The sequence below is a fragment of the Notolabrus celidotus genome, chromosome 10 (assembly GCF_009762535.1).
Source record: "Notolabrus celidotus isolate fNotCel1 chromosome 10, fNotCel1.pri, whole genome shotgun sequence".
NCBI lineage: Eukaryota > Metazoa > Chordata > Actinopteri > Labriformes > Labridae > Notolabrus > Notolabrus celidotus.
Window position 1 is genome coordinate 5,186,353 of NC_048281.1, and position 24,859 is coordinate 5,211,211.

The window sequence follows — 24,859 nt, forward strand, 5'->3', positions numbered from 1 at the left end:
CTCTAACCTGGCTGTGCACTCCCACGGACGGACACACACACACACACACACACACACACACACACACACACACACACACACAGACTCAGACACATTGACTGGCAAATACAGACACATGCAGCCACATGCACACAGATGTCGACAGGCAACCGTATTTATACCAATGCTCCAATAAATCTATCTGCTCACTTGTCTATTTTCTCTGGCTGTGCCCGTGCAGCACTGAAAACCTGCACGGCTTAAAACCAGAGAAGAGGAGTAGAAAAGGTTGAAGGTGCTACAGTAGTGCAGACAGGAGGAGATGAGTGGCCCATGGCATTTTCCTGCTACCTCTCCGTGTCTTAAACACAACTGCTGGCCCAGCTCTGCTGCACACCACCGTGCAACAAATTCCAGGAAAATATGAACTTGTGTCAACTTGTACAACTCAAACTAATACAGGCCCGCTTTGCTTTTTTCCCACCCTCCTCTTTTCATTTCTGCAGAATAAATACCTCGAAACAACACCTCTTTTTGCTGAGTCGCAAAAATAGAATTGAACGGAGCAGAGCTGCTGAAAGGTTCGACTTTGGTGAAAATCATCACTGTGGTGAAAACCTCACTTGACCTTGTGTCTGAATTAAAGATTAAGATAGGTTTGCGCAATGCTTGGAAGTACTCTGGAACAAAAAGATTATTTATGATGTCATTCTGCATATATTTAGTGTCTATATCATTTTGGGTTGTTTAAAACTATATTTATGTGCTGATTTGACTTAATAACAAAGTATGCATTTATTAGACTTTACACAATTTACACGCACACACACACACACATATATATTTATATACTGTATGTCTATTGACTTGAGGATATCAAGATTGGGCTACATTAAAATAAAATTTGAAACAGCATTCACTTACCTTGAAACACATGAAACATCTATCAACAACAGAAAATTGCTTGCTGATTGTTTCTGTCTTTTTCTTGTATGAAAACATTTCAGCCACTTTAATTTAAGGTCATCAGACCACAACAACATAAATCCAGTAATACATTTAAAAAATGCAAAAATACACGTAACACTATCAAAAGGTGCCACACTCAATGACTGTTTTTCTTTTTATTTGCATAGGGTTTTGAATGTGAGTCACAAAGTTTTAGGCTAAATGAAAAACCGACATCCGGATATGAAATGATTTATGAAAAAAACAAACTTACAAAAGAAGAAAATAACAAAACACTTCCCAATAGATAACAAACTGATAAATTCATGAACACCTGTGGAAAGTGAAGTTGTTCGTTTACACCAGCAGGTTGGCCAAAGATGGGCTGCATTAGTAATTGGCTGACACTTAAAGCACCTGTGAGTAACTTTTTGGGCTGTGGCGATTTTGGCGCCCCCCTGTGGACAAAGCAGTATATCTTTGTCATGGAATACAAAGGCTGTTTCTGTTGGATGCTGCCCATCAATATGTGTGATGCCCAGCCACCATTGGGTTTACATGTGTTGAAAATAAGTATTAAAATGTCAGAATAAAGTCTCACTAGTGTATAAACTCAGTCTGTTTTTAGGTGGCTCTCAGTGGAAAAGGGGTTAAACTGTGTACCTATGTGAAGACTCTGACTGCATTCAGCAATTGTAGTTTCTCTGCAGATTTGTAGCACTGTCTAGCATTGTCTGTTATTGCCACCATGCAAGCTACCCTTATGGTATTTGTGGTAAAGTTGATAGTTGTGAGATACGGTTCGACCCACTGCCCAATTTGCCAAGACTTGCGTCACCCCCCGATGGTCACTTGTATAAATTTAGAAGTCTTTTCAATCAAACCAGCACTACATAAGGTTTATTCAATTAGTAATAAACCACAATTTCCTCTAAATACATTATTATGACCTAATGAGGGTGAAAGTGGCGCCACTCGATTGGTCTGCTTTAGCTTTGCACAATCTTCTGGGTAAAAAAACGTAACACCATAAAACACCTCTTTGCATTTTGCATTGGTGTATTGGTCATACCATCAAGGTATAGGATGCAACTCACTTTTTACATCCCAAAAAGGAATCAAAAGTGCATCTTGTGCACCAAATTGCAAAGTATGAATCAATCGTGTTGCAAATATTCTGGTTTAATTTCGTAGGCCATAGAAAGATATCATTACCAACATCAGTCTGTTTTTTTACAACATGAAAAAAACTCCTTAAAGGAACTCTGACTGCTTCAGAAAGTGTTACATAATGATTCTCTCAACCAAAAGTATTATTACATTAAGGTAGGAATACATTTCTGTTGTTCTTCCTTTTACTCATCTTTTGTTGGCTCAAGCCAAACTTGGTTAGGGTCAAAAAATATATCAAGACGGTATTCAGAACATGCACGGATATGGAAATGAACATTTAATCATGCCTATCTTAATTTAAGAGATAGATATGATCACATAATTAGAAAGCCCTGTTGATGATACTTTGTTTTTGAGGTCTTTACCATCTTAAGTCAAATACACACCTTCAGTAACCAAGTGAAAACCATGCCATCATAACATTAGTGGATTTATTGTTGTATCATATCATATACATCCTAGAGTTACTTGTTACCATTGTGTGTGGTAGTTGTATTATTTCATATCATTAAAGTCACTTTGCTGTTGAAAGACTTAACTTTGCAATTGTGTACAAATGCTGCGTAATAATAGTGTTACTTTGTCCTGTGGTACCATTCTGGATCTGCACATGATATCTGCAAAAAAATATAGGGTCCATATCAAAGACAGACGATCATGTCTTAAATGCATTAGAAATTCAAGAACCCAAAATAGTGTTATCACTTTTTATAATGATAGATGCAAGCATGAAAGGTTGTTAAACTATGTTACAAAACTAAGTAATGTTTTACACAGTTTTGAGCTGCAAGGGAGAAACTGTCTGTAATGACGCTATCCTAACACATGTTACTCACTACCACTTTGTATTTGTCATTACTTGGAACTGTCAGATCTGAGTCATGATAGCTTCCTGAATCATTGACTACACTGACTTTCAGTTTAGAGCAGAGTGATTCTGAGTCCTTTTAGAAAAGATAAGATCCTCCAAGACAAGCAGCCTTAACAGAACAAGGGGGAAGCAGCGTTGTAAAGTATACACTGTCTGGTAATAAAACTTCAGTGTAAATGAGATGACATGATTTATGATTTATGGGGAACACACTTCCCCGGAAAACAAGCAACAAACAGAAGATCTTGTCTGCCTCACACTGAGACAGAGAGTCAAAGAGAACTGTGCTTTTAATAACCAATAAAATGAAGTTTAACATCAGACAGCAACTTTAAGTTATATAGAAAGTACTGCTGACTGAATTATACTGTGGTAACTGGCCAACCTGCAAAAACACATCCTTAATAGTTTCTTTCAGACATACACACACCCACACGCACACACACACTCACACACACACTCACACATGCTTATACAGTATCACATGAAAGCTAACATCCAAAGTGCATTATTACATTAGCCCTGTATAACATCACAGATAAACAAAATACATTATTTACATTTCGTGATACCGAGTAATGTCTGAATTCAAACAGACAGCTGTGAAGGTTTGATTTGCCAAGCTACTGAGGAGGTCCGCGGCAGTCGTTGTATCCAAAGTGCTTCAGAGAGAGATGGAAGTGAGTAGTCTTGTTGTCATATCTTTATATAAATAACAGTCTTTGCTGGCACAGCTGCAGAAGATAGCGCCAACAGCATTCTTCAAATGATATACCATTTCCCTTTTTGTGTGTGTATTCAAGACCAGAATCGTTTTGTATGGGGTGTGCTTGTAGAAAATGTACAGCAAAGCAGCATTTAGTTTAGCAAGGAGAAAGACATCAATCATCACAATGCAAAGGTGCTCTGATTACTGTGAATACAAAAGCATGACAAAACGGTTGCGCTGTTACATTTTATGGTGACAGTCATTCTCTGAAAACATGTCCAAGGTAAGAATGAAGGACTAGAATTCGGGCCAAAAGTGTGACCGTTGATGTTTCTATCATGGTACAGCAAACTTAATATTTCTCTACAGGCTCAAAAGGTGTCATAATAGTCAGTGTCACCCCTGGAGATTAGCAGCCAATGAACATGTGACGACCCACTAGGCCCCTCCCCTGAACAACATCGTCCAATTATAGTTGCGCAATACATAACCTGGCTTTTTTTCATGGGGTTAATGTAAAAGTAATAATTTGTATAATTAAAGTAATAATAATAATTATGATAATGATAATAATAATTACTATTATTAAAGTAATAGCTTGAATGAAAGTGGGCGTGTAAGCCGTTTAAATATCCCAGACATGTTTAAGTATAAATGGATAAAACAGGGCTCACTCTTATTAAGCTGCCAGTGTTAGCATGCCCAATTTAATACTATAGACAAAACAATACCCATACACACTGATAACATCTGGGATCCATCTAAAGAAGACCTGTCATCTTGAATGACTTTTCTAGCACTTGTTATGGGGGAAGTTAAAGTTTGACAGGGGTGGAAACAGGATGTATTAATAGAAGAGAGGGCTTAGTTAACAGCCAAATTAGACGTTCTAGCTGTATCTCAGTTCAGGCGATACGTCCTTTGAAAGGCGCACTGAAGTTTAAATTTATCAAAGGCTGTCCCATTTCGAAGTGTCTTTCAAATGCAGCTAACATCCAACTTTTCCCAGGCTGCTAAGGATGCATCAGGTGAATCCTTGGCAGAGCAACGTTACTTTGTGTGCCAAATTAATTCAAAGAGATGGCAGAGTTTCAAGCGGCGGAGTAATGCACTGGTAGGTATTAGTATTTGGACTCAACTCAATGAAACAGCAGGTAGCCTAATAGAAAGGTTAAAAAAATAAAGATGCCTTGAAATTTGAAATTGTGTTTTCGATGAGGATTGTGATGGTTAAGTTATGTAATGCTAGCTTTGCAAGCTAGTTAGCCAGTTAGTTTGCTTTTGCTAGACACCAGCTGTGGACTGTGAGCTGTGCATTGGGATGCAAGGATAAGGGCGGGAAATGCTGGAAATCCTCCATAGGCCAGACCCTCTCACTTCAGTTTGACCCGAGTAGTCCACACAGCCTACAAAGGCTGGGTCCCTCAGAGGATACTACCCCTGCACTGGGACACAGCTCATTACTGCAACTGGTGTCACCAGCCTGTAAAGCTTTGCATTTTCAAAACAGCAAACAGATTTAACTATGAAAAATTGACAAGCTACTGATCTGGTGGTGGTATTGAACCATGTGCCACATGAAGGCCTCCTTAAAGAGATGGGAAAACTTCAAAATCTTTGGTCCTTTTTCATGTACAAAAATAGGTAGTTCAGAAAGAAAAAGTTCTCCATCCACTTTTTGTTTGCTTCTTACAGCCCCTCTTGTCTTTTATTCTCAAGTGACTGCTTTCTGCACCCAGTGAACCCTTGGCAAGCATCAAAAGGGATCAACAGTTGTTTGAAATGAACATTTTTGGGCATACTCTGAGTGTGACTGGTGCAAAAACAGGAGCAGAAGTAACACAATGAAAGTCCTTCTCTCACGCTAGATCAAAAACCACAAAAAAGTAACAGAAGTTCTCAGATCAACCAAGTCATATTGACAGAACTCAACCTCAGTTCAGAAGTTCATCAGTGACAGAGACTAAGCTCTTTTCGTACCAAGCATTTCTTGCACTGGACCACACAACACCAGTGGAAACGACACAGACAGTTCTCCTCAAACGCCACTGTTTCCTCCCGGTAGCCGCGCTCGCAGCACAGCAGGTCGCAGCCGCTGATGTCCATGGCTGTGCTGTTGCACATTCGACCCTTTGTCCCCAGTGAACCAGTTTTTCTATTTGCGACACAGAAATCCGGCGACTCGTCAGAGTAGATCAGATCCTGCTTGTCTGGCGGCTTTATGTTCTGGCCGACGGGGATCAGAGTCTTGCCATCGTTGCCGCCCATCACTTTGGAGGCGCCATTGAAGCGCTCCAGCAAGCGGTCGCCCACCTCCCGGAAATGAGGCATCTTCTTCCAGCACGTACGCAAGGTGCATGAGCCAGACAGTCCGTGGCACTTGCACTCTGTCCGCATGTAGAGCTTCACTGCCTGGGAAGGTGAGGTGTGGAGGGTGCGGATTTCAAAGGGCGGAGGTGAAGAGGGTCGGATGGGGGAGAAGAAGAGAAAAAACAAGTTAATCAATGAGGGGGCAGAGAATGTTTAAAATGTACACTGAAGTCAAGCAGAACTGTTTTTGACAAATAACAAGTTCACCTAAGAAACAGTTTATAATTGTGTTTTTAATTGTGTGTCTCTGATCACACACACACTGATAAATAGGTAAGATTAAAACAGACGCTATTCAGAAGGAATTCAGCTCCCCACCCCCTCCTCTGCCTCCATGTTGCCTCTGGCCTTCCTACATCTAACAAGCCTTGACAACAGATCATTCACTTATACTGCACATAATTAACCCATCACACACACACACACACACACACACCTGCCTGCTCTCTCTCTCTCACACACACACACACACACATATGCATACATGTAGACCTGCATGCATGCACATAAACAGACATACACAAGCACCACAACACCTTTATTTCGTAACCTCCGGGCGTTCGTGTGCAGGTCTCGTCTTTTGTTCAAATGGTTTGTTCGCTAATGCTACAATTGGACGTCATCCATAAAACCCTCCTCTCCCTCTACCTGTCTTTGACCCCAACTACAGTGAACTTTGTAACTCTGTGTTATTCTTGTGCATGTGCCAACATTTTTTGCAAGAGCGTGTACCAAACAAACCAACACAACAGAGAGGAAAAGCGAAGGAAATGTTTCCCCGAAGATGAAGCAAGCTGTAATATAAATTAGTGTAACTACTTCAAAAGATGCTCCTTCTTTCCATTCAGTAGCATGTTGACTTGTTGAGGCTATACTTCATATAAACAACAAAGAGGAACTTTAAACTTCTACAAGGGCTGTGGAAACATAAGACGCTACTTGCCTCGGAGGCTTGAAAACAAAATGTGTGGCACGCTCTTGTTTTTGTGTTTCAGAAACCTGATTCTTGTTAGAATATCAGCTTACGCCGCTACACAAATATGGCTGCGGGCAATGTCTTTCTCTTTTGCATGTTCGTGGAATGATGGAACATTCCAGAGGACAAGTAACACCTTTGCTGCTACATCTTTGAGGGCATGGTGTAGTGCCAGATCTGGATTTAGTATAACACAGTAGCAGATAAAATGCATTTCTTATAAAGATATGTTCAATACATGTTTTAAAAAGAACCACACAGACATACTGAGGTTTTTATTCTAGTATCTTTCTTACCAGCCGCCCAGCCTCGTTGTTGTGTAGGTCAACAAGTGTCCTGATGTCACTCTTGCCCCTTCTCCTCTTGGCATCCATAAACTGTTTTGACTTTTCGTATCCGAACTCCACGTCATCTCCACAGCCCCCCCACTCCCACTTGACCCCGTCCCCAGAGGAGGAGGCTGAGGATGGCCTCGGAGGTGCTCTGTTCCTGGTCGCCTCACAGCCACACTGCAGGAGGTCTCCCATGCTGCAGGCCTGGGTCACAGCATGGGTCACACCAGCCGCTGTGATGGCATATACGAATGCTGTTTCCCGGATATCTGTGGTACAAGGGACAGGTGAAAGAGGGGTTTTAGTTCATTGTTTGGTTCCAAACAAGTCAACAACAGGCCTTTAGGTAAGATTCAGAAATCTGATATGATTTCTCTACAGCTTGAAGGAATAATTACTAACCAAAATATGTGCAGGTGTGCTTTAACAAGTCCTACAAGGGAATTAGAACTTGCTTTCATTATTTAAGAAATTGGAAGCATTTTATTTTCTTTATTTTTGTAACTTGGATGATAATGCTTAGGGGGCGGCTGTGGCTCAGTGGTAGAGTGGGACATCTTTAAGTGGTCTCAAGTTGGGGTTTGATTCCAGGTCCTGCTTTCCACATGCCATAGTGTCCATGGGCAAGACTGTTTTCGAATCCACCTGCTACATACTACCTACAAATGTAGTATGCAATATGTACTGTATTGTACATTTGAAGGTAGTATGTAGTATGAGTGTTCTGTTGGATCTGTGTTGCAGTATGCTGGGTCAGGCGTCGCTGGATTTACGGTTTTGGAAAGCGGAAGTAAACAACGGCCAAGCTGATAAAGAAACTGCTTCTTTACCATCACTTATGATTTAAAAAGATAAGAAGTGGTTTATATGGAATTAATCATTTTCACAGCACCTAAAAACAAAGTGCCCCCCATCATTTACAGAAAAAAAGAAGGAACATTATCACTGTGCATTGTGGGAAACAGTATGCTAGCAGTCTGCTGCATACTGAGAAATCTTCCTGAATCAGAACCATATCCAGGCAGTTTTGGAATACTGCAAATTTTGTTCTTGTTCACATACTACATACTACATACAGAATTTTGGCCAAATGAATACGTACTGCTAGTATAGTAGGCAGTTTCAAAAACAGCCACAATGATGCCTTTATGTAAAAAAATAGGCCTCATATAGCATCAAGTAAGCTTTGAATCAGGCCTTTATAAGTTGTAGGACAAATGTTACATCCCAAAGATGGTCAGGGTATGATAACAATAAATATAAACCCAGGTAAAAAGAAGAAAAGGAACAAAGTAGAGGCAAAGGTAAAGGATTTATTGAAGCACAACATTTGTGTTTTGCACTACTTCAACTCATGTCTCTCTCAGCAGTAAGAAAACACCAAAACATTCTCATAGTGAAAGTTAAAAACACAAACAAACATGAAATGTACGCTCTGCAGGAGGCGGGCAGAACGGCAGGGCGGGATTTGATTGGTTTCATCATTTGGCTCCTGATGGCAGGGATTGGTTGGTGTTTTCCCAGGTTTACTCCGGCTGTAGATAGCAGCTTTTTTACACTCTTTTTTAAGAACACATTATGTATTGATTGCCATCAGGACATAAAGATCATTTTAACCAGTATAACAAAAAGTGGATCTAAATCTGACTACCAACCCCAGCATTAACAAAATAAGGAAAATTGGACAATTTACAACAAGCTTCTATCAAAGAACACTTAACAAAAGAGAACACCAAACACTATGAACTACAATTATGACAAAAAACAAAATCAAGATATAAACTCCAAATTGAGTATAAAACACACGCTCGCTCCACTGAAGGAGTAAGTCTTGGGATCAGGTACAGTTGTTCCCAATCACCAGCTGCTGCAGTCAGACTGGGAGCATAGAGAGAGAAAAACACACCACAAAACTACGCCACGTAACACAAAGTGTAGACAAGTAAGAAAAGTGTACAAAGTCACTTAGATGTAACCCATGAGTGAGTGAACCACGCTTGGGACATCTTGAGTTCAGCGCTAAGGCTGTCACCATCTTCATTTGTGGGAAACAGAATGACTACATTTGGGTATTCAATGCTAACATCTATATTCTGGTCAACATCGGCCCTGGTACCATCTTGGCAAGACAGCTTTGCCAGCTTTATCTTCTGGGACCTTGATTTAAAGGACAATACCCTGCTGTATGGTGACTTGACATTCGTGACTGGGACAGAAACTTGTTAGAAAACCGTTCACTGAGGTAATAAATCAACTGAGAAGTAGGGTCTTGTTGCATTGACTTTAGCTACTGCTTTAATTAAGCCAAGCAAGACGTTTCTGCTTTGTTTGCTACTTCTCAGCCAAATAAATAAAAGTGTTTTTCCAAAATGTCAAACAATCCATGGAAAATAAAATGGAAATGTTACAACTAGAAACTAAATTGAGACATGAGGTTGTAAACAGATCCATTAATTGGGAGGGGTAGGCTTTGGAAAATAGGTGCATTCCAAATATGCTGCTACACACAGGTAGACACAAGTATTTAGTCTTTTTTCCATTTCACATTCTCAACTAATTTATTATTCCATGGAGACAAAAACTGCACATGATACACACCTACAAATTGCACCACAGCACATCCAGACATCTTTTTATTGACATACTCTGTCAGTGAACTCTTTGTTGATCATCCCCAAGTTCTCTTCAATCAACTGCAGGTCAACAAGTGGAAAAAGAGAGATGGATACACAAGAAAAGTAGCTGGTTTCCATCCATCCATCCATTCATCCATACAACTGTCCTTCCATCCAGTCAGTCAATACAGCAGCTACATGGAACAGGATAAAAGCACCTTTCTCTCAATCCCGCTCCATTACGGTGATCTCAGGCATCATTGGATTTGTGGTGCTGAGAGTGTAGCTATTTCTCCCTCTGACATGCACACTCATACAAAGGCTCTCACACTTATACGCAGCACAGCTGCTGGTTTATTTCGGGTGCAGGGCTTAACACTCCGGACTAAAGGCATGTAAAACCACAACTGCAAATTGATCGTCTGTCCTCGCTGGTGGCTCCAGCATCGTTCTCGCCCTCGGCTCAATACGTCTTGATCCTTAGTTATTGCAGCTACATCACTGCACTCTACATCAAAAGAGCAGCAATGAGAGGATTTGAAGAGATCTGCTTGTTTCCTCCTGTGAGTTAACTAATGCTACCTGGCTACCTAAGCTAACGTTACTTCTGTGAAAGTTGAAAGGTCAATGTGAGAGTTTACATGATTGAAAACACTGAGCACATTCTGCCCAAAATAACACAGCAAAAAATCAGTGAGTTAAAACCTGGCCACTGACAGGTTCTTCTTACATGTTTTCCTATCCTGCATGCTGCAGACTGGTGCACAGGAGGTGCACATTAAATGTTTGCTAATCCAGTGCTGAAAATAGTTGACAAATGACAAATGCATTACTTACTCATGTTTGAACAAGGTGTGGCAGACAGATTAATGCCTTGCTGAACTTTGGGTCCTTTTACTGGATTTGTTGACAGTACGAGTGAGTGTAAATTTTATCAAGAGACAAGAAAGCAGCTCAAGTTGTTTGGGCATCGCTTATCTAAATGTCAGACCTCTACCAAGGTGGTTACGACACTGGAGACTGAGTAAATCTGTGTTAGAGACAACAAAAAGAGGGAAGATAAAGGCCACTTTGGGAGCCACTGTATGAGTGTGTGGGGACTGGAGCAAGGGGGCTTTTATTCATAAGAACTAAAACGCAGTGAGCGTGCCATCACCACTGTCAACACTGCCAACTGCATATCGCGTGATTCAGCGAATGGGATTCATTAAGAATGGTAACACACTATCACACAGACACACACACGTACACACAGAAAGAAGGAGTGGTGTGCGACGAGACCTGCACAACCCAGCACGCTGTGATATCAATACCAGCTGCAAACCCCAATTGAGGAGAGTCTATGGTGGTTTACTCGTTAGTGTGTTTTAGGTGGACTTAAAGCATTTATGACATTTTACATATTGGTTACTTGTGAGATGTTTGGTGTGCCTCTTTGATGGTTCTTTAATAAAAAGTCTCCTGTGGATTTTTTATGTCATGGTTCATGTTTCAGTTGAACTGTCCGCCCTTTGACTTCTATTTCAATGTAAGACTTGTGCATTGCGGTACGCGTAGATTATGTCTCCATTTGTGTGTGTGCTTCATATCCTTCTCCCTGCTCAGTTAAGACCACACCTCACAGTTCAGCATAATAGTGCTGCGATTTCCAGAAGCAGTGACAGTCTGAAATCAAGATGTGTCATCCTTAAAACATGTCTGGATCTATTTAGAGACACATCACATCAGCAAAGAGCTCGTTGTAATCAGAACAATATGGTGATGGTTCCATACGCTATGTCCAAACACGCTGGGAGCCGGTCCAGGCGTCCTCAGATGCTCTGATAAAACCCTGTTGCAAACCTGAACGAGGCAAATGGCATGTCTGCGTGTTTCATTCCAGTTAAAAATAATAGGTGGTCTAATCACAAGTTGATTTCATTTGGTTCATAGTGAGAGCAAATCAACACAACAGATAGTCAGAGGTCATACAAATGGGAGTGGTCTGAAAAGGAGAAAACAGAGAAAAGAGTATTGTTATGAGTAACAGAAGATATCAAAAATTGGATGATTTGAGGCACCCTGTTTCATATTTTCCTCGGAGACATGAATTCCAAACAAATTCTCTGCTGCGGTGGGTGTCTGGGCCTGTCTACGTCTGCTTCTAATTCCATAAAGGCCCTACTGCAGGAATTAGCGCATATTCCTTTAATGCTCTGGCTTTTGGGGGAATGATACAAGGGGAGACTGGGTGTTAGAACTGAAAGTCTAAATAAGCAAGGTTTAATAGAAGTATGTGCTTCTCTCTGGGTGCAGTGCTAAATCTATTGATCATCTGCCAAGTGGGATTTAGTTACAACTAAAGGTGACTGATGGAGATATAAGGTGTTTTTTCGCAATGCAAGAAGATCAGAGTATGCACAAAATAAGAGCAGTCTGCCAGACAGCCTTTGCAAAAAGTGATTTTTTATTGCTGAGACTGACAGCAGGCTCCATCAATCATGTATGTTTTGATATTAGGCCATCACCAAGTACACTGCAAAAACTCAAAATCTTACCAAGTGAAATGGTCTCATTTTTAGTCTAAATGTCTTATCCCTCTTGATTTCAGATACATTTACTTAACAAGTAACATTTGAGCAAGATAGAGGGACTCGTTTTAAGACAATGCAACTTAAATATCTTGAAATGATCTTGTTTTGAGTTGTAATTTAGAAGAAACAAGGTTTATTTTACATTTCATACATTTTTCAAGCTGATATATTATTTGTAGAAGACGGATAATCTTGATTTAAGACTTTACTTGATTTAAGTAAATGCATTTTATTGGAGAATCTATCAGAAAACAGCTCCATTGATAAAAGAAAGAAAGAAAAGTGGTTGTTTTTAAGGGTGGGTTACAGTTTTCAGGCAATGTTTCTTCTAAATCAGATAAAAATATTCATCCTCAAACTACATGCACACAATAAAACACCTACTTTCGAGCATAGCTGGCTTATCCTAAAAACAACATGACTGAATTTTAGTATATCCAGCTCACTATGAGAAGACTTTATATCTCAAATTGCTCAAATTAAACTTTGTCATCTTATTTCAAGTACATGATGGTCTTAAACCTAGAGAAGTTCCGCTATAATACAACTCAAATTAAGGTGAATATATCTCAAATGAAGTAGTTGACATGAAGTGTATTAGTGCAGAAATATTTTTTTGAGTGAAAAATACTAATTGTTAGCATTTCTGGCTTATTCTGAGACACTAAGCTTTAAAATACTGGTAAAATAAGTTTTCCCTGCTAATTTTAAGATCACAGTTTTTTAAATATTGCATCTTATTTTAAGAAATCTTACAAGCAAATTTCACTTGTTTTATTGGCAGTTTGTTTTGCTTATTTTAAGGGAAAAGTACCTTGAAATGCGTTTTTTTTGTCTTGTTTTCGGAGGGGAATTTTTTCCAGTGTAGCAATGTCATGACCCTCTCACTGTACTGGCAACATCAGCAGATAACTGACTGACATGATAGGTCCATTAGCATATTGAGCTCATTTGAGGTAATTAATTAAAGCCTCCAAGACAGTGAGGGGATGTCACATCCCCTCTTTTCGACAACAGGTGTCAAAGATCCATCCCTGCGTTATCTATACAACTTCTTCGGACACTTTAGAGTGACCAATTAACCTAACTAGCATGTTTTTGGGCTGTGGGAAGAAGCCAGAGTATTTTTGGAGAACTCGTGCATGCAAGTGGGGAAAATGCAAACTCCACACAGAAAGGCTCCAGCCCGGTGAGGAGTTCGAGCTAGGGACCTTCTTGCTGAGAGGCAACAGTGCTAACCACTGCACCACCATGCAGCTCTGGTTTCCAACATGACACATGCAAACTAATTCAAAAGCAATTATATCCAAATCTAACTCAATTAATGACAGACAATATTAAACAATTCAAAAAATCACAAATGTTTTAAATGTCTTCAAATAGTTTACCTTTAATCTAGCATGACTTTTACACAAACATATACTACCAGAACTACAACTACCATTATTACACCAGCTTGGATTCCCCACATTGTTTTCATGAATTATGAGTAATAAGTAAATTGAGAATTTAATATTCAGAAGAAGGAGAGCTGAATGAGGACAGTTTCATGTTAAATCCAACTCTACAGGCAGATAAGAATCCATCACCATGATTCACTGACGAGGAATCACTGGGACTATTTAAAAAAAAACTGTGTACATAAATCATTTTAAATCAATAAAATAATCTTTTAACCAAAGTTTTTGATAACGTGTTTGTCTTTTAAGTTAGTAGCCGGGTAATAAGCTGGATAATGTATAGTTAGCAGGTTAATGTGGGACCCCTCCACTTCACGTCGGGATCTTGTCTCACCCTGTCGGGGTTCTTTTTCCCATAACAACCTGCTAACCATACATCATCCCTTACATAAATAGTGAATGTATCTCACGTTCACTCTATTAGGACATTTATACACTAATGGCCCGGTCTTGCCATGCAAAGTAGGAATCTTCCTGCTATAGACAGATTAACACAGAGACAACTAAGCTTTATCAAAGATCACAACTACTGAACCAAACACAGCATGAGCTGTATCTTGTGTATTACCAAAGCTCCCAGGACAAGCTACAGCATAAACCTGTGGACACTTTGATGATGTCCATGTCTCTAACATAGGCGTCATCAAATTATACCAGGCTAAATTCTGCCAGGCCATCTTTCTCGCCATGTTTAAGGTCATTAAATAGGAAGTCACGTTATCTGAACCAGCAGTACTGATTAACCATTATGACCATAGAGTATGTTTAAAGTGCCAATGATCATGTTTTGGGTTTATTTCAAACAATGAATTTGGAAGGGACAGACAATGATATTGTCCCAGCTTATATAGACCTGCACTCATATCAGAAAATGTTTTATTTGTTATTCTAAAAGGGAAGGGTTGTTTCATTTGCAAGTCTTTCCATACAGTCATATTTTTGTTTCCATGTTCATGTTCATGGAGAGTTGGAGCTTTGCCAAACTCTCACTGATGATGGATGGGGTCACTGGACTAATATAGAGCTGTCAAATATAACCGTTCACACTCTCAACAACTACCACGTACTTCCAAGTAACAGAGTGTGATCAGGTACAACATATTTTATATCACAGACAACCCTGTTTAAGATTGGTTCTAATCATACTCCGGTCCATTAACATTTTAACATTGCACATGACTGTACTTGCATTACAGTTAGTCCAACAGGTATCCAGGAATCAACTGCTAAAAAAAGTGAGTTGGAAAACACAACAGCTGAATATACAGCATGTTATGTTGCTGATGATGAAAAAAACAAGTAAAGGATAATGTGAAGCCGAGAATCTTGTCCACCCTGAAGGGACAACAGATATTAATCTGATTCAGAATTAATAACCGTTAATAACCGATCAGAATGAAGTATTGCTGGGAGATTAGATAAAAAGCTAGGTGATAAAGTTGAACACAGGAAAGCACAGAGAGAGCAACAGAAAGAACGTGTGTATGCCTGTGAGATCTTAACTGATAAAATACTTGACACAATCTTTGATGGGTTTAATTACTTCGCCACAACTTTAGAGCCCAGAGCAAGAGCCCTTGTTTATCTGCAGTTGTACAGTGCTCCACACACATACAGCGTACACAGTCCACTGAGACGTTCAAAGCAGAGCAGCGGCATCCCCTATGTGGTTAGTAGCATCAGTTATGTTGATGGGCTCACTTATGATCGCTTCAGGCTCTGTGTGTTGTTTAAACAGCAGAGATGAAGGAAAAGAGGATAATAACCAACAATTAATGACGGGGAACTAGATATTTGACGTCAACTGTGCGTCAGAGGTTTATGCTGAGAGGAAAGAGCATTTCATGACGCAAAATAAGTTGATTCCTTGTGGCGACACGTTCGTTCATTCATGCTTCTTGAAATAAAGATTTGTGTTGCAGAATCAACTAAACCCCTATGACATGGACATAAACCAGTCCCTCCAGGATTTCGCGGGATTTTTTTGTGATTGTTGCGGCCCAAAAAGCCTGAATTTGCGACAGCTTTTTGAAAAAATTGCGGTGAAAGTTGCGATTATTTTTTTTTGCTTTTGTCCCCCAATAACATCTCAGGGGCAAGTAAATATGCTAAATTACAGTTGTTTTTAGAAAACATTCTTGATGTGGCCACTGACTGTATTTTGATTCTCTTGATTCACAGAAAAATGCCATGAAAGGGCTGTATTGCACATTTACGACGGTCCCTGAATGCACCTCGCAGCGACTGATGCACAGTCAGTTCACGCACCCTGAAATTAATCTGCATCTTTGATGACAAGGAGTTGATCAAAACTTACTAAAGGTGTCTGATGTATCACCAAACTGGATTAAATCAAGCTGTAGACGCAGAGCTTTTTACAGTAACCACGGCAACAACGTCAAACATCAAATAGTAAACAGATGTCCCCCGGTTGTGTCTTTGTCACTAACTAACACCGGGGGTAAAAATCCTCAATGAAGATGAGACAGATGCATGGAGGTGAGGAGAGCTGGTTCATAAAGCACACCTGCTGCAGGTAGAGACCAAGCTAACACTGAGCCCCTCAACCTATAAATAATAACGTTGTCATGGTCACTTGTCCTGCCTGCTGTCCCCTCTTTTCACCCGTTCTCTCTGCGTGTTTTGTTGTTGAAAAGTGCCGATCAAGTGAGGACTTATGTTTATGTTCGAAGGAAGTCAAATCGATGACAAAACTGATGACGTACAGGGGCTGCGATTGAGGTAATTGGTCAAATTTGCGGGAAAGTTGCGCTGATTGTAAAAAATTGCAGGGCCGCGAAAAAAACGCGCTGATTGGTTGAATTTGCGTTGATAGTTGCGATCGCGAAATCGCAACTTCCTGGAGGGACTGATAAACACACATCCACACACAGTGACATTTTTAGTCTGTGTCTTCATCAGACACACATATTGACAGACAGCCACTGTGCGATCTTATAACATTAAAAGTCAAAGTCAGTTTCTATGACACACACCACATGATAAAAACACTTGGGATGAAGGTGGTTTCTGCAATGAGGGAGGAATGCAATTTTCAGCCACCTTGGTCATTATCAGCATCGGGCTGATGGTTCTAGTGAAACTGAGGTACCTGGAGGAGTAGCCCATTACAAGACTAACTTGTTCCTGTACTCCAAGGTTCTGTAGAACACAAATCCTAATGTGCAATGTTAACATGCTAGACTTTTCTTGGGGCAGTTTAGTGAACACTTGAGCCTGGCCCATACTAAAAGATTTTTTGAATCTTAACAGATGCTAAAAAATGTGTGAAACCCCAAACATGACAACAAATAATGACAGAATTTACTGTCTTGTTCTTGTTGTGGATGGAGTGAAACAATACTGCCAACACAGAACACCACACACTGACAGATTCCTTTCAACAACAACCAGAGTCGCAGTTTGGGAGCAATTTCTGTTTAACTCATCTCCTTGACAGTTCGATTGCGGTGTGTTTTAGGGGACAAATTGTAGAAATACTTGTGTTGTTGCTACAAATCAAAAAGTTGGTCATTAGCATTAACTGTTATATCCATGGCTGTGCTTGTTGTGCTTCTTTCTCTAGTCAGCTTGCTTCCTGATTGGCCTTGTTCCTTTCCTGGGTTTCTCGCCAAACAACAGGAAATCTGATCCTAAATTTTAAACATGTTTGATACTAATGATCTCAAATCACAGACATCTGATTTCTCCCCTTCTTTGAGGGGAGTGAAATCACTCTGATCATACCTCACACCTCAGGAAAATCAGGCTAGATAATCATTAAAATAAAAAAATAGGGCACATGCTGGCTTTCGAGATTATATCTCTCAGCTGGCCTGGAAACGCCTCAGTATCCTCCCAGAAGAGCTGGCGGAAGTGGCCGGGGAGAGGAGTGTCTGGGTTTCCCTGCTAAGACTGCTGCCCCCGCAACCCGGACCCAGATAAGCTGAGGAAGATGGATGGATGATGGATGGATGGATGGATGGATGCTGGCTTTTCCTGGAAGGGGGAAATTGGGCCCTGATTGTCATGCAGTGTGCACCCTGCTTTAGATGCAGGGATTGAGGACTGATACTTCTACATATAGTGCTCAAAAATGTTCTTATTTTGCCAAGTAGTGTAGAATCCCTGAAGTCTGACACAATTTCCATTTGGTAAAAGGAATGTAAAACTAAGACATTTAGAAAATGGGACACAGACGTATGGAGGTACGCTCTGTTCAGCTTATACAGGAGGATCTTGCAACAGGTGAAGGGTAACAGCTTTATCAGCAGTTTTACAAATTACATATTCATCAGATCATTAGCATGTATGAGGAGCTGACATTTTACTGGAACCCCTTCTGATGAAAAGTTGATTGGGAGTGACACATTCTACAGCTCAATCGTGAAACCTTTCATTATTCCAACAGCTGTTTTATCATCTATTTTAGTCGTTGCTGATATACAACTTAGGGTGCAGAAAAATGAAGGTATAGATCTCCCCTTTAAAGCCACTATATGTATTTGAAACTGGTGAAAAGCACAATACTAATATACTTGTATCTACAAAAGTTGCTGCCAGGTCTAATTCACCTGCAAAGAAAATCTCATTGATGACAATACAGTCTAAAGAGTTTATTATAGCACACGACTCTAAGTAAGAGGTTCAGTAAACCACTTGGCAAGCATAAGCGATATAACCAAAAGCTCTTTTATTTTGACATTTAGATCTACTTGCTTGTGTTAAACAGCCATTACGAGCAGACCCAGGTAATTGAGGACAAAGGCTTCAAAACAGAGGAGCACTTTGGCTTCCCTTATAGACAGGCAGGAATTTATGATTAATTGCTACTCTGTCTCCTACCGGTAGATTCTTGCCCCTTTCCCCTTTTCCTTCCTCCCTGTCTTACTGTATCTTTTGTGTTGTCTTATTTCACCTCTTTCTCTCTGTCAGAGACACTGGAAACATTGAGGGTGTCATGCATTCAAATGAGATTGAGACAATTATATTTTTGATCACGCTGTTAGTGGGGTTGCTGTGGCATGTGACTCAGCATCTGCCTGTGGCCTTGTGCTGGAAATAATCAGTAGTAATGTTCTGCAGAACAGCTGATCATATTTTATACTTTTACCAATAAGTTTAATGTGGAACCGATGAAATGAGAGTCTGCTGACTGTTTCTAGGTGGCATGTTTGAGTCTGATGAGGACATCTTGATCAATCAAGAAAATAACTATTTTAAATAAGAGATAATGCATCAGTGGTATGCATAAACGTGCTGAAATGAACACATTTATTAAACATGCTCATATTTTGGTGAACTGAATGGCTCAATTTGAAACTCATGAATGGTATGTAACTTGTCTTAGATGCAGCGATTGGTGCCAGACATGGCAACATAAAAAATGGAACTAACATTTTAAACTCAATATCAAAGAAGAAGAAGTAAAATATGCCGGAACTCTTTACTTCAAATTGATGTGATATGATGTGTGTGAACTGCTTGTCTCTGGTATTGCTCTTGTTGTGTACAATGAATCACTGTTGTCAAGGAGTTATGACCATTTAAAATCAAGTATTAAACACAGCTTGGTGGTTGGTAAGAGAGCCAGGTGTGCACTGTAATTAGTTAATTAGGAACACCTGAGGCGGACTGATACATTTTGCTAAAAGTCCCAGAACTGTACCCTGAAGCAGCTCTCATGGAATTTCTCCATTAAATTATACTTTTAAAATTGTCCAATCAGATTTAATGGTTGTAACTAATTTTATATAATGAAGACAGATGTGTATTGTTCTGATGGTGTCATGCTAAATCCCACTCAAACCAGTTGCTGAGATTTCCTCAGTTAAAAGGTTTTCTGGAGTGTAAAAAGAAGATTATTTTAATGATGATAGAACACACATATATGAGTTATCCTGAGTGATAGTATCAAACTTTGACTCCATAGCATAAACACTCTTCTTTAACGTAGAAAGATATCAGCTGTCTGATAGTGTGACTATAAAAACTCTCAATTTCAAAATCTCCTTTATTTGCATTTTCAGAATACAACAAGATTAACCTCAGGTCAAGAGTGTTCAGTGGCAGTAAAGTTGTGTGTGGGGTCATATAAGTTACAGTTACTTTTTTAAAGGTATGTTTTTGGGCATTTCTGCCTTTATTGGATCGGAAAGCTGGAGATAGATAGGAAATTTGGGGAGTAGAGAGAGGAGGAAGACTTGCAGCAAATGGTTGGAGGTCAGAGTCGAACCTACGACTGCTGCAATGATGGCTATGGCCAAGCTTTTTTTCAGTTTTGCTTTTGTAATGGTGCGTTCACACCAAACGCGAATAGAATCATTCGCACGAATGAAGTACATGTAAAGTCAATGCAGAGGCGCGAGTTGACGCGAGTAGAGGTCTGGCGGCGCATATCGGGCGTATTCGGCGACGCGAATGGCGCCATTCGTTCGCGCGTATGAAGCGAATTCATTCGCGCGAACGATTCGCGAGAGTTGAAATATCTGAACTCAAGCGAATGAATTGCGGCGCGATAGCCAATCAGCGTGCAGATCCCCCGGTGACGTGTGCTGTGTGACGTATGGACCAGCGGAGATTCCTACGGGGATTCCCTCATCTGGAATATATGGGACACTTTGATTCTATCACCGTGCAGCTTCCCCAAACTCTGTGATTCTACCTGTTCTTATTGGATGAGGAATAAACAGGAGCTGACTGTGAGGACAGAGAGGGAGGAGGATTATGTGGTGAGTTGTGAAAAGCTTTGTCTGTCAGCTATCGGTTGTAGTATTAGGAAGTTATCTCTGCCCACTTTAGTATAACCGGCTTCCCCATTCAATGTCCGCGAGCTCAACCTTGTTACTGCGGTCTAGCCAGCCTCCACTTCAGAAACGAAAGTCAAGCCAGCCTCCACTGTCTTCTGTTTGATGACAACAGACAGCTTTGGCGTGGGAGCCCCCCTCCCTCTTGCGTATATTCGCGTCTTGGCACTCGTTTACACGCGCGAAGTGAGCGAGTCATTCGCGCGAGTAAACACAAATCATCGGCGCGTCCATATTCACGCGTCTAGTGCGATCGTTCACGTTTGGTGTGAACTCACCATTACATTTGAAAGACTTGGTTTTAGCAACAATCATTTATTTAACCTTAGACCTAAGGGTTGGTAATGTTAAATTCATAAATGTGTTGAATTTATTGTAGAAACATTAACATATAATAAAGGTTAAGTTCTCCTTGTAATGCGGTAAATTGATTAAGGTTATCGGTCAAACATGATTTGAAAGGGTTTTTTCCTACAAGGAAATTTTGTCTTTTTAGGTTTCAGCCCAAAATTAATAACACGTTTTCAGAACTGGAAAAAATGACGTAGCTATGATGGAAATTGCTTAAGATGTTTAATAACAATCACTATTGACGACAACATTACCTCATCGAAAATGAATATGATTAAATTGTCATGTGCCATTTCCTTGTGTAGTTAATAACAGGTGTGCAAAAAACACTACTGTGCACATCTCTAAAATATGAGACCTAAAATGGGTTTAATAACACGCTTGACACAATTTTTTATTGTCTCGGTTATTCCCGGTTTATTGACTCAACACTGACACAAAGGCGCTCAGTAGTACCACTCAAAAAAGAGACAGGCAAGTCTCTATGAATCTAATCATACCAGAGAAAAACCAACACAGTAATTTGAGAAGACCGAGCGCTGACCCAACAGCAGTTATGCTACAGACTTCAAAGAGCTGGAGGAAGATGTTAAGAGATCTTAAGAGAGATGTTAAGAGAAAAGGCAATTTTAGCTGATTATTCCAAGCGTGCCCGATCTGATGAAGAGGAGAGTCAGTCAACTGTGAATATGTCTGCGCTGAAATACAACAGCTGCCCTTGTCTGTTGGAGTGCCATCAGACAGGGTTCTGACCTCAAGTTGATGTAAGGCCATCGGCTGTACTCATGAGGTCGTGGGTTCAGATCCTGAGGTACTACAGGCTGAGAAATGGGACATGACAGTGATTTTTTTGTCATGCAAGGATTCAGAATCCTGTGTAACCACCATCTGCTACATACATTTGAGTTAAGGGTCAAATATCCAAGGAACTAAGTCATATGAAAGCACTTTTATTCTTGGGAAGAGTGCCTGATGAAGTCCAAATGACTGGTACGATCTGTGTAACACCATTTGTTTAACACTTATGATTACTAACATAGTCTAAATATCAAAAATAGACAAATGACCAACCAAGTGTCTGTCCATCAGTGTTGAACAAAAAAAAAGGAAAACAGTATATCATTTCAGGAAATGTGCTTATTTGCCTTCTTTCCGAGGGCTGGAATAGAATTTCCATTGGAGTCTTAAATCTGCTGATTTCATGTAAAGTTAGGGAGCCAGGAGACAGTGAGCTTAGCTTCGCCTGAAGGACTACGGACAAACTAAAAACAAGGAGGGAAGAGCTAATGTGGCTCTTTTTTCAGGTATTATTTCTACAAGTGCTTTTAAAGAGAAGTTATGAAAGCTATAGTGAGTAGCTTTCTGTTTATGTTCATTTTGGCGCTCCTTGTGGACAAAAACACCTCAAATAACTGTAATAACTAATTGTGCCCCCCATGTATAAGTCCGATTTTCCAGCTTTACCCACTGCCCTATCCTCTCTAAATAAAGGCATAAAAGACCAAAAATATAACATAAAAAATGTTTTTATGTGTGTAAATCAGGGTTTCTAGAAATAATAACAAAAAAATCTCTTCCCACCTTCTTTAAACAGTCAAATGGTCACTCATTGTGACCATTTGACTGTGGAAAAAGTGTAGAGGGGTTTGTCTTCATCACGCTATACATTACCTTATGTGACACCTACCCCCTTGCAGCACTTACAGGCATCAATAATCACAATATGTATAAACTCTACATATATTTGCTAATGGTTGAGTTTGCTTTATAAACCATAAAAGACATCACTGTTAATTTCAGTCTGTTTCAAAAACCAGTTAAAAACTCCTTACATGAGCTTTAACTTGTAACATCCTGTTATAAAAGTAATTTACTGTGCTGTGAAATAAAATGTAAGGCGTCCAGTAAATTCAGAAACTGAAATTTTGCATTGTTTGTTTACAATAAACAGAGAAGTCATGTAATTTATGCAAAATTTGAGCCTCTTTTGGACAGGTCAGTGAGATGGTCATCCTTTCATATTTACCGGACTGATATGATAGTGTTCTACTAGATTTAAGATTTAAGGGTGTAAGACGGAGGAAGAAAAAGACACAAAGGTAGTTATTAACAAAAAAACTTCCATTCCTCTCAAGCTTACCTTGCTGCAGTATTTTGCCAAAATACTTGTTGTGGCTGGTGCAGTTCCACCGGCGGTACCTGAACTGATACTGGCACTCCCTGACGCCCAGCCTGGCTCCTTTGGCCACCTCACTGACGATTTCTGGCTGAGTCTGGCACAGCTCGGCCTGCTTCCCCGCCAGACGCTTTGCCTTCCTGCAAATACTGTTGGGGTCCATAACCAGCGGACTGCCCACTGCCCTAGAAAACAGGATCATTGTTAGACAATTCAAAAATAAAAAAATCTCCCTACAATATGAAGAAGAATAAAAGTTCCCACTTTTATTTTTGGTGAGCAACACCTGCCAACTTAATCACACAACAGACTATGGCTGCAAACATCTGCAGCTAAACACCAAATGCAAGTTTTCTCTCTGTGGCTGCTCAGCCTGCCAACTCTGCCCACCACTTCTCGGCTGTGGCGATAATGTGCTCCTTGAATAGACACGTGAGAGACAACAGATCACCAAGTTTCCCAGAGGCATCTCAGCACTGACGTCAGATTCCCGGGTCTTTATTTTGCTCTTGGACTTCATTTGGTAGAACTGTGTGGTCTTCTCAAAGTTGGATGTGAAACAGTTGGAAGTGTCTCAACAGACAGGCTGTTGTACAGTTGATCTTAATGCTGAGTTGATTTGGGTAAACCAGATGGCAGACTGTCTAGATTTCCCTGCTGATATGGCTTCTCTGGAGATTTTGCAGCGGCTAAGAGCCTTACCGCTTAAACCACAGTTAGAATCAGCACAAAGGGAAAAATACCAGATTAAGCCGATCTAAACAGAAAACATCCATATTATATTACCAATGAGGACAAAAAGTGACTTTCAAAATGTGTGATGAATAAATCAAGCATGCCTTATGAAGTTTAAACACTTTAAACATTCAAATACATACACATTGTACTGACTACAGAACCTGGAGCGCCAACCAATGAGTGTATATAATAAAGATAAGTAGTTTATACAAACCTTAATGGGAAAGAGAGGCTTGGCTGTATCACTGAGAATCATTGCCAGCGTCTGTGACCGCTGTGGCATAACAGGAAAGTGGCTTTGGGACATTTTCATTTGTTCCCTCCACTTTTTGCCTAAGCTGGCGCACACTTAACTCTTCTATGCTGTTAACTTCATAAGCAATTAATTCATCACACCACTTTTTCTCTTACTGCATCTCTCTCTCTCTTTCTCTCTGAACTTTTCTCTGCAATTGAAGTTTAGTTAATTAATTTAAGCGGATGCTATATAACTAAGACCATGACATAAGAGTCTGAATGGTCCTAAAGGCGCTAGAGAGAAAGTGGGACTGACAACCCATGGCCCCACCGGAGGAAGAGGCCTTTGATGAGCCTGAAATGAAACCATAGTTTTGGTTTGCATATTTTTTCCAAGTTAAAGTTGCTGTAAGTAATGTAAAATGAGCAGAAGAAATTAAGAAAGTTCTTAACGCTTCCAGCAAACATGTGGAGTCTCTCTCTTAGGTCCCTTTCACCCTTACTGTATGTGCAAAATGGTTCAGTCTCTATCTAACACTGTCACT

At 40.1% G+C, this 24,859-nt stretch overlaps 1 protein-coding gene across 1 annotated transcript in view; it reads right to left on the reverse strand.

The window, feature by feature from the left end:
• Positions 1-1,091: 1,091 nt before the first annotated feature.
• The window catches only part of wnt6b (wingless-type MMTV integration site family, member 6b), a 40,741-nt gene continuing 16,973 nt past the window's right edge, over positions 1,092-24,859 (reverse strand). The window contains exons 2-4 of the mRNA XM_034693139.1: positions 23,304-23,524; positions 7,323-7,627; positions 1,092-6,092 (exon numbers count right to left, since the gene is read on the reverse strand). Coding sequence (XP_034549030.1) covers positions 5,631-6,092; positions 7,323-7,627; positions 23,304-23,524 — 988 coding nt within the window. The 3' untranslated portion in view covers positions 1,092-5,630. The remainder of the gene's footprint in view (positions 6,093-7,322; positions 7,628-23,303; positions 23,525-24,859) is intronic.